At 34.4% G+C, this 10,000-nt stretch overlaps 1 protein-coding gene across 6 annotated transcripts in view; it reads left to right on the top strand.

Annotated features, from left to right (window-relative positions):
- Positions 1-9,927, top strand: part of GAPcenA (GTPase activating protein and centrosome-associated) — a 38,123-nt gene extending 28,196 nt beyond the window's left edge. For all 6 annotated transcript variants that reach the window (XM_027373378.2, XM_070133804.1, XM_070133805.1 and 3 more), the window contains 9 exons: positions 169-357; positions 789-914; positions 1,108-1,293; positions 1,970-2,144; positions 4,108-4,259; positions 4,495-4,599; positions 4,948-5,103; positions 8,306-8,485; positions 8,607-9,927. In XM_027373378.2, coding sequence (XP_027229179.1) covers positions 169-357; positions 789-914; positions 1,108-1,293; positions 1,970-2,144; positions 4,108-4,259; positions 4,495-4,599; positions 4,948-5,103; positions 8,306-8,485; positions 8,607-8,822 — 1,485 coding nt within the window. In that variant the 3' untranslated portion in view covers positions 8,823-9,927. The remainder of the gene's footprint in view (positions 1-168; positions 358-788; positions 915-1,107; positions 1,294-1,969; positions 2,145-4,107; positions 4,260-4,494; positions 4,600-4,947; positions 5,104-8,305; positions 8,486-8,606) is intronic.
- Positions 9,928-10,000: the final 73 nt, after the last annotated feature.

Genomic DNA, 10,000 nt, shown 5'->3' with positions numbered 1-10,000 from the left:
CCAAAAAAAAAAGAAAAAAAGTTTTGATTTTAAAAGCGAGCATCTGATAATTTTTTTTCTCCCTTATATTTATGATGTTTAAACATTAACAGTATTTATGGACATTAAATACTTATAACATTAATTTTTGTTAGCAGTTTAGTTGTACATAATTTTTTTACATTTCAGGACTGTCCCAGTGAACAAGTGATTCTCCGAGATATCAACCGCACTTTCCCGGCCCATGACTACTTCAAGGAAGCCGGTGGAGTAGGCCAGGACTCCCTCTACAAAATCAGTAAAGCTTATGCTGTGTATGATGAAGAAGTGGGATACTGCCAGGGGCTTTCCTTCCTCGCAGCAGCACTGCTCCTACACGTAAGTTTGCATCAGATTATAATAGACACTGGGATATTAGATAGTTTATAAGATTCTCTTTAACTTATTTCATTGTATTCATTGTATATGTGTGTCCATATTCACCATGCAGTGGTTGATACTGCTATGTTCCCTTGAATTACAGATATTATATCCCCAAACTATGTTTTGAGACCATATATATAGTCGAGAACAACTGAAAAGCCAACAGCATTTTAAGGGGTACATAGATAGGGGGCATTGATTCCCATAAAAAGTTTTTTCAGCAAAGCTTCCCACAGGACTGAATGATTCAGTTTGCATATTATGAATGGAGCAAATAAACTTATTTTGGGAATCTGCAGTAGCTTTCTAGGAGAACACATGAGGATTTAAAAGAATCTCCCTAAGTTCTCAAAAAATTCCTGAGACCTGGAATTTTTTCTTTACAGATGCCTGAGGAACAAACATTCTGTGTCCTTGGTAAAATTATGTTTGAGTATGGGCTGCGCGACCTCTTCAAGGATGGATTTGAGATTCTCCATATGCGTTTTTATCAACTTGGGAAGTTGATGGAAGTAAGTAGCTGGCCTCTCCCCCCCTTCTATTTCACTCTTTTGTAAAAAAGACAGTTTCATGACAAATGGAAATAAAATACTAATGGTGTTATCACTGAAATACATCTTCAGATACTTGAGTATGATCATGTCATTTTGATATCATTTTGCTATAAGTGATTAATGATACATCCCTTCTGCTTAATCATCACAGGAACAACTCCCAGATGTGTGGCAGCACTTCCAGGAGCAAGGTGTTGAGATTCACATGTTTGCTAGTCAGTGGTTCCTCACATTATACACGGCCAAGTTCCCTCTCTTCATGGTGTTCCATTATTTGGACCTCTTCCTGCTCACAGGCATTGACTCTGTGTTCCAAGTGGCTCTGGCTTTATTGCAGGTAGTTGCTCATGATATAAATTTTGATGATATAATGTAATGCATTTGATATATTGCAGGTTATGGCAAGAACGTGGCATGGCATAGGTATAGTAAAGCAAGAAATGATTATCCTTTGCATATGTCTGTGTTGTATACACTCAATTAGCTTCTATTATTACTGAAAAAATGGAGGAACTTGAAACAGATTTATCAGAATATTCTTAATAATTTGGACTGAATTTACCTTGATGGCATATTACTTGACCTTTCACATCAATTTGTAAACTACATTCATTCAACCTAAAGCTTTTTATAAGATGTGCTTATCCCTGAAAAATTAACTGCCCAGATTATGAGGTCTCCACATGTCGTACCAAATTTTATGGCAGTTTAAGCAAAAATATGCAATGTTATAAGGTGTCACCCAATGTTTGGGAGTTTTTTCACCATGAGGTAATGACACATAAATGTCATGATTAGGTTAGAGGGCTTTGGCCTTTGTTTGTGTTAGAAAATGGTGATTATGTGGTATCAGTGAGTGTTTGATTTAGTTAATAAATCTAAAGTATGTACTAATTTGATTTTCAAGATTGTGAGCAAAGAACAATTGGTTTTGTTTCAGTTTTAGTAATAATGATTGATTTTACAAGTTAATCCATATCCAATGAAAATGCTGAAGTCTACTCCCTAAACAGATGTCCAAGAAAGAACTGCTGTCATCTGACTTCGAGGGTATTCTCAAATACTTCCGGGTGTCACTGCCCAAGAAGTATCGCAATGAGGACACTGCCCGGCAACTGTTCAAGTTGGCCACATCAATCAAGGTGAAGAAGTTGAAGAAATATGAGAAGGAGTACTTGGCCATGAAAGGTAAGCTTTGTGATGGTTTAAAGAGTTCTTGTTATATCCACTTACAGAGTTGATTTAACCCACCGTCGCCAGGAAAATGTGTTCTCTGTAGTATTGTTTTGTGAAATGTATCTACACATAGATGGCTCTGCAAGTGCTTAAACACAGAGGTGTTAATTAGTAGATCTTGTGACCTCACCTGATTTCACCTTTCCTTGAGTTTGAAGGAAAAATCTTTATTTTGCTAATTCTTTCAGTATCGATACTGTTATTTTTTTTTATAGACATTATGATTATTATAATTTTATTTACATTATTAACAGTAATTTAAGATACCAGATTTTTTTTTTTTTTTTTTTTTTCAATAATCAAGGTAAAGGGTAAATAGGTGAGATAGTACTCTTAATTACCTCATTTGTGAAATAGTACTTGTGGAGACATCTATATATACAAACACTTATTAAATACATACATGCTATCCCTGGCGGCATTGGGTTAAAGTTTTTTTTTTTTTTTTTTTTTTGCTTTCTTTTTCTTTTTTCATTTTCTTTTTTCTTTCCTCCCCCTTCTTATTCTTGTTCTTGTTTTTTTTTCTTCATCTTTACTAATGATGACAAGAGAAGATATTTTCTTCTCTTCTTTGTTCTTATCTCTCATTTTTATTTAATTTCATCACATCATACCTCCCCCCTCCCTCCCTCCCTCCTTCTCTCTCTCTCTCTCTCTCTCTCTCTGTCTCTCTCTCTCTCTCTCTCTCTGTCTCTCTCTCTCTCTCTCTCTCTCTATCTCTCTCTCTCTCTCTCTCGCTCTCTCTCTCTCTCTCTCTCTCTCCCCCCCCCTCCCTCCCTCCCTCCCTCCTCTCCCTCCCACTCACACTGCCTCTCCCCCACCCCCCATGCTCTTTCTTGCTCTTACTCTTTCCTCTTTCTTCCCATTCCTCTTCTCTTTTCCTTCCTCCTCTCTCTCGCTCTCCCTTTATATCTTCTGCACTTCCTTGCCCTCCTTTCCTTTCATCTTTATTCCTTCTTCTATCATTCTCCTGTTATATACCCCCTCCTTCCCCTCTCCTTTTATCTTTCTATCCTCTCTCTCCTCCCTTCCCTGCTATATCCTTCCTTATGTCTCTCCTTTCGTCTCTGATTCAGTATACTGCACTGTCTAGTGTGCAAACATGATAAAAAAAAAAAAAAAAACATTAGCAGGAGCTGGCATAAAAATCTGTGATTGCCATACATTTGTACATTTACCTGCATGTATTTATGTTTCTCGTTCATTTCATCAATGCAGTGATTGCATTACATCTTTAGATTTTTTCAATATCAGTAGATTAAAAGAAGGATAATAATGGCAATTGCAGATCATAGGAGAGTAAACAAGTACAAAATACTTGGCAACTCATACTCATGCTCTACGCTTTGATAAGTAGAGATAATGAGAGAGGGTTCATGAGTGCAGTTGACACTAGGGCCTCATCGATCACAGACAAAGTTGAGACACTTGCATGGACAGATTAAGATGGAAAAGAAACAGTAGGTTATCTGGAAGGAGATTTGCAGCTGAGGATTGTGTTTTTAATCGTGGACAGGGTGATGAGGAGGAAGAGGAGGGGTCTCAGAAACGTCGTCCAGGAGAGGAGGGTTAACTTTACAAAGGTGCAAGTAGGAGGTGGGAGTAGTGGGTTGGAGAGTATAGAATACTGGTAAATAAAGGGTTGTCTGGATCATTATAGTAGTAGTTTTGAAGAAATCCCTTACAACAAAACAGAGATGTAGTGGTTATTTATACTGTGTAAGTTTATTCAACACTGTCCTTTTTAAGTATGTCGGATTTCACATTCAGTAGTTTTTCTTGGGTATTAGTAGAGTTTGTGAGACCGGATGATTTCATACACATGAACTATATGTAATATCAGGTTGATTTGTAAGTAATGAATTGCAATGACATAGATCTGAGTATAATCTCTACTTTTAATCCCCAAACGCAGAACAAGAGGCTATGCAGGAGGACCCTGTAGTCCGCCTGGAACGTGAGAATCGTCGTCTGCTGGAAGATAACATGAGGCTTGAGCGTGAAAATGATGATCTAGCACATGAGCTTGTTACTAGCAAGATAAATATGAGATACAGCATGGATAAGGTAAGGATTTGGAAAAAGATTAGGTAAATCATGCAAATCATGTCAGATTCTTCAGATGCAAAACTTGATTTCTAAGTTTGAAAAAAAATAGTAGATCTCCTTTAAGCATACTTGGCACTCTGAGAATTAAGAGACAGGTTGTTATTGGTGTATATAGAAAGGGCTTAATTTTAAAGGATTAATTCATCCACCATTACCAGTGACAAGAGTGTTGTATATCAAATCCCTGTTTCAGTTGGAAGACAAGTGTGATAGTTTGAATAAGGAGGTCACAAGTGTCAATTCAATGCTAAAGGATGCTGAAGAAGAGAAGAAGCGCCTCCTCATGGAAGCAAATCAGGTATCCATATCCCCTTTTACTTTTCTTATTCAGTTCCCTTGCATTTTTTTTCTTTTTTCTTTTTTTGGTGAGCAACATTTGCTTGTTTAGTCTTTTGATACTACCTTAAATTTTGATCAGATTATAATATTTGCTCAGTCAATCAATTTACCAAACACATTAATTAGATTATTATTATATATATATATATGTTTTTGATTGTTCCCCATAATCATAGATTATTTTCTCATGATATACTGGTTTGTAACTACAACTAGATAAAATAGAGTCTTATATTATGATATTTCACGTATCAAAAAAGCAAATCTATACCATATATAACAAATGTCAACTCATTTTGAATTACAGGTTAAGGAAATGCTAAAACGCGAGGTAGAAAAAGGTGATGTGGAGTCCCAGAGAAACGGTGCCATCATCGCAGACTATAAGAAAATCTGCTCACAGCTCTCAGAAAGACTGGACAAGGAACAGGCCGCCAACGTCAAGACGATCAACATGTACAAGGTATGAGTTCCTTTCACCAGGTGTAATAGGTTTTGAGTGTAAGGAGAGGAGTTTAAGTGTGATGGTACATATATGGTGTTTGTTGTTATTTTTGTAAAGTGAACTTGAATGTGGTGTGGTGATTGTGTGTCGGTTGATTGCTTTTTAGTAGATTAGTTTGTTTTTCTCTCTCTGTCATGGTTTAAAAGCAGGCATTGATTAATAGTTCACTTTCATTACTTATATAATCTTATGCAAAATCTTTTGCAATTCAAAATGTAATGCAGGAAGAAATGAACTTGCATTTCCTTGCTTCTTTGTCCAAATGAGAAAATAAAAGTAAAGACTGTGAGTTCATGATCTCAGTGAATAGTCTTAAATTTTCTTCAAACTCATCATCAGCCCTCCACCAGACATCTGCTGATGATGCAGTCATAAATATGTCAATAACTAATTTTAGATTTGTTGGATTTGCCACACCATCGAACTCGCCAAGGATTCCAAAGTAAGATGTGAAGATGAGCAATTTTGAGCCTTAGGAACAAGCTTCAATAAGGACTTTTCCATGAGCCTTGAAACTGTTGATATAATGTTCTAGTAATACTGAATGATCTGTCCACATTTTCACATTCAAGACCTTCCCTTCCAATGCAAGTGTCTTTACATAAAAAGAATAATGTCAGTGTAATCCTTTCAATCTTCATTATTGTAATGATTTAGTATTAAGAATGGTGAGGTTGTACATGGAAGTGAATAATGTTGTAGCATCGTGCTACATTTTGTTTTGTTGACCTGATAAATACTGAGTTGATGATTTAGTGGATTAGCAGCTTGCCACAATATGCAATGGCCATATTTTCATAAATCACTCCATAAGGATTGATTAGAAATTTCATCTTAGTTACCTATGATGTGAGATCTTGTGGAGGAAGGAGGAATGGAAACGAGCCTTCAGTCAAAACATAAAGAAACAGTTTTGTATATGCTTTGTTTCCAACTATCACACACCATGCTGACTGGTTGCTTTCCTGTGTAAGCAATGCAGTTTGCCAGAAGGATGCGCACAAGCCTCTTTTTTCTTTATTTTCACGAAATTTTCCCAGGCTGTGCTCGCATTAGTGTGATATCATTGCCATCAGAGAATACACTGGTTGCGTAAGAAAGCACACTGTAACATGGCAGTATGCACATGATATCGTGCAACAGGTAACCCTTACTGCATGATAGGCCCTGTTTGCATGCTTCTTACCCTTTAATGAGTGCAAGGCTGTTGGCTTTCTCTTTCTATGACTAAAAGTTTTCTTTAGCCCATCCTAAGGAAGATTTCTTGTTTCTGTGAAAAAAGGAGTATCATTAGAAAGATTCTTTTGACCGTATATATATATATACTACATTGATTGTGTGAGTATGGGTTTTGAGTAGAATGAAGATGTATCTTTGATAAAGTCAATGGACTTTTGATTGTATAGTTTTGTATAAATTTCAAAAGAGAGAGGCCAAGTTTATGAACTGGATGAGAGAATGCTGTGTATTTTTTGTGAAAATGTTATGAACTGATGTTGTGTTTATGGCATATTATTTGTCTGGACTGACTTCCAAACACTTATTGCATCATGAGTTTTTTGTGTTGTTATTGTGAACATTATTTATTTATTATATGATCTTATAGTGATCAGTAATTTATTTTAGGTTTCTTGCATGACATTTGTAAAGATTTAATTAAAGAAGATATATCCAGATTGATGACTTAAATTGTTGAATGGTACAAATGTGTGTGTGTATTTGTTAGTTTGAATAAAGGAACATAATAGTAGGTGCTGTTAGTCAGTATTAGAGATATAAGGTTTAAAAGTCTAGCTGTCTATTATTTTAAAAGGTAAAAGGTGTAGAGGGGTAAGAATAAAACATGAAACATTGATTTACTGCAGAAAAGAATTAGCCTGCAAGATATATTTGATTTGTCAGAAAACCTAAGTAATAAGATGTAATTTCAGTCTAAAGTCACAAGGCACCAGGTTGCGCACTGGCTATATAATTTCTCAAGGCTCCACTTGGGCGTATATATATGTATATGTATATGTATATATATATATATACATATATAAACATATATATGTATATATATATTATATATATATGTTATATATATATTATATATATATATATTTATATATATTTATATATATATATATTAATATATATATTTATATATGTATATATATATATAATATATATATATTCATATATATGTTTATATATGTATATATTTATATATGTATATATATATGATATATATATATATGTATATATATGATATATATATAATATAATATATATATAATATAATATATAAAATATGATATATATATATAATATATATATATATATATATACATAATATATATATATATATATATAATATATATATATTTGTATATATATAACATATATATATATACAATATATATATATTGTATATATATATATATTGTATATATATATATATATATATATATATATATATATATATATATATATATATATATACAATATATATATATATATATATATATATATTGTATATATATATATATAATATTTTCTTGGCAAGAATTCCAAGAAAATATTGCTTATACATTTTATTCCTCCTAAGGTAAGTGAAGTAAATTTTATTAAGTGTTGGAGAAATATGGTAAAAAAGGTAAAGAAGTGAAGGTCATACAAAAATAAGAAAAATAATTTGTATATGATAATTTATTCTATTTGTGTCTGTCTTCATTTATCATTCTCTCTACCTTTTTTCTCTATTCTTGGACTCTTAATACACTTTTCACCCTTTGTCGTTCTTACTTTCCCTCACCCTCTCACTTTCCTCCTGTCTCCTCCTATCCCTTTTTATCCGCTCTCCTTCTCTCTTTCCCTCCTTTGATATCTGTCTCTGTGTCTATCCGTCTCTCAGTAAAGGGATGTGTATCAATCTATATGAAACCTTATTGAAGCATTTATCTTGGGCACATTATTGTTGATCGTCTCTGACTCTTAAGAATATCTCGTCTGGAATTTCTTTGGCTTGCTGCTGCTTTTGGTCAGATTTATGGATCGTGAAAATAGGGGTGGAATAAGGTAACTTCTTGAGTGAAATGACTCTGTGGAGATTACTTTTGGGTGTTCCTCTTTCACAATGCCTTGCATTTGTAATTTTCTTCACCTCCTCACTCAACAGGCCAAGGTCTCTGCATGTGAGAAGTGTAGCGGCATTTTGTCTCCTGTGACGGGACCCCCAGGTGAACTAGGTGTTGAAGAATCCCCGGTGGTAACCAAGCTACACCAGCAGATTCGAGAGTTAGAGCTAGAGCTTGCACAGACCAAACTGGCCTTGGTCGAGTCTGAGTGCAAGAATCAGGTCAGTATGATATGTGTAGTTTTTAGTATTTTTTATTTATTTATTTTATTTTTTTTCTTTTTGTTGTTGCTTTTAGATATGAAGAAGATGCATTGTGAATAACTAGAACTTCATGTTTCAGGATTTAACCCATCAGCTGAGCACTGCAGTGACAGAGCTGCAAGCCACAAAGAACACATGGTTTCAGAAGACTCTCACCTCCTTTTCTTCACTCAAGGAACGCACAGCTTCCACCAGCTCTAACAACCCAAGTGGAGTCACATCCACTAGTAGCAACATAACAGTTAGTGCCCTGCAGCGCCAGCAGAGCAGAGACAGCAACTCAGAGAAAGCATAAGAGTGACTGCTTGAGCAAAATTTATATGGATATTTGATGTGAGAATAGTTGGTGAGATGATTTCTATGTGTGATACTATTTCTTTCTCATTCTTTCCTCTTCTTGTTTTTCTTAAAGGAGCCAGAATACTAGAAAATACTAGCAGACAACAGAGAAAGAGAACTATATAGTGGCAGTATGGTGAATCAGTCATATATTCAATTTGACAATAGTGCATATGGAGGTTGACATGTTCTGATGCTTCTGAGGTGTAAGGAAATATTGCAGTCATACCTTTTAGCCTTAAGCATTAGTCATGAGATACATTCAGTACTTTGAAATATGAAAGCATATTCAGACTTTAATAACATTCAATGTTTATATACAAATGGACTTTTTCAAGAGGATGTTTACAGAAGAAAAACACTTAAATCTGTTTCACAGTAAGATAATACTTTTTATTTTCATGTTTGTATGATATATATATGAAAAGCAGTGTGTAATGTAGATAATATACCCTTTACAAAACAGAATTTATGTTGCGTGTATCAGTAGATATATCAGCAAGGTGACTTTCTTTCCTCTCTTGAGATAAGAAAGTATGTTTTCATCTTCAAGATCAAATGTACACAGTAGTAACCAGATGTCCCCTTGTCATTGTATATGAGTCCATGTCTCTTTATATTAACATTCAGTGAATGCTGATGGTCACAATACCTTGCTTAATTACTTAGTAAACCATAGCCACAACTTGCTTCTGGAGGGGACATAGATTGTCCTACTCTCATTGTGGGTCTGCTTTTACTGGGTTCACAAGTTGATGATTGATAATGAAAATATCAGTGATGAATGTCTCAAAGGCCTTGAAGCTTGTTACTCTGAACAGAGATGTATCAGATATTTTTTCATGATTATAGAAAAGTGTAGTATATTTTGATGGTGTTTTGAGGTATTGCATTACTTTTGTGGGATATTTCACCTGCTTCCAAATGCTTCATAGTTATCCACAGTGTAAAAATAAACAAATGAATAGGGAAAGAGAGGGAAGGAGAATTAGAATTAGAATGTGTGTTATTTATAACAAATGGAGGAGTAGATGAATCAGCTGAAGTAAATTTTTAACAAAGCAAAAGATGCATCACAATAATGTTATTTTCTAGCCTCAGTGATTATGCTCTTCTGTAAAAGCCATTGTGCCC

This window comes from Penaeus vannamei, chromosome 19, assembly GCF_042767895.1.
Source record: "Penaeus vannamei isolate JL-2024 chromosome 19, ASM4276789v1, whole genome shotgun sequence".
Lineage (NCBI taxonomy): Eukaryota > Metazoa > Arthropoda > Malacostraca > Decapoda > Penaeidae > Penaeus > Penaeus vannamei.
This window is presented reverse-complemented; position numbering and strand designations above follow the sequence as displayed.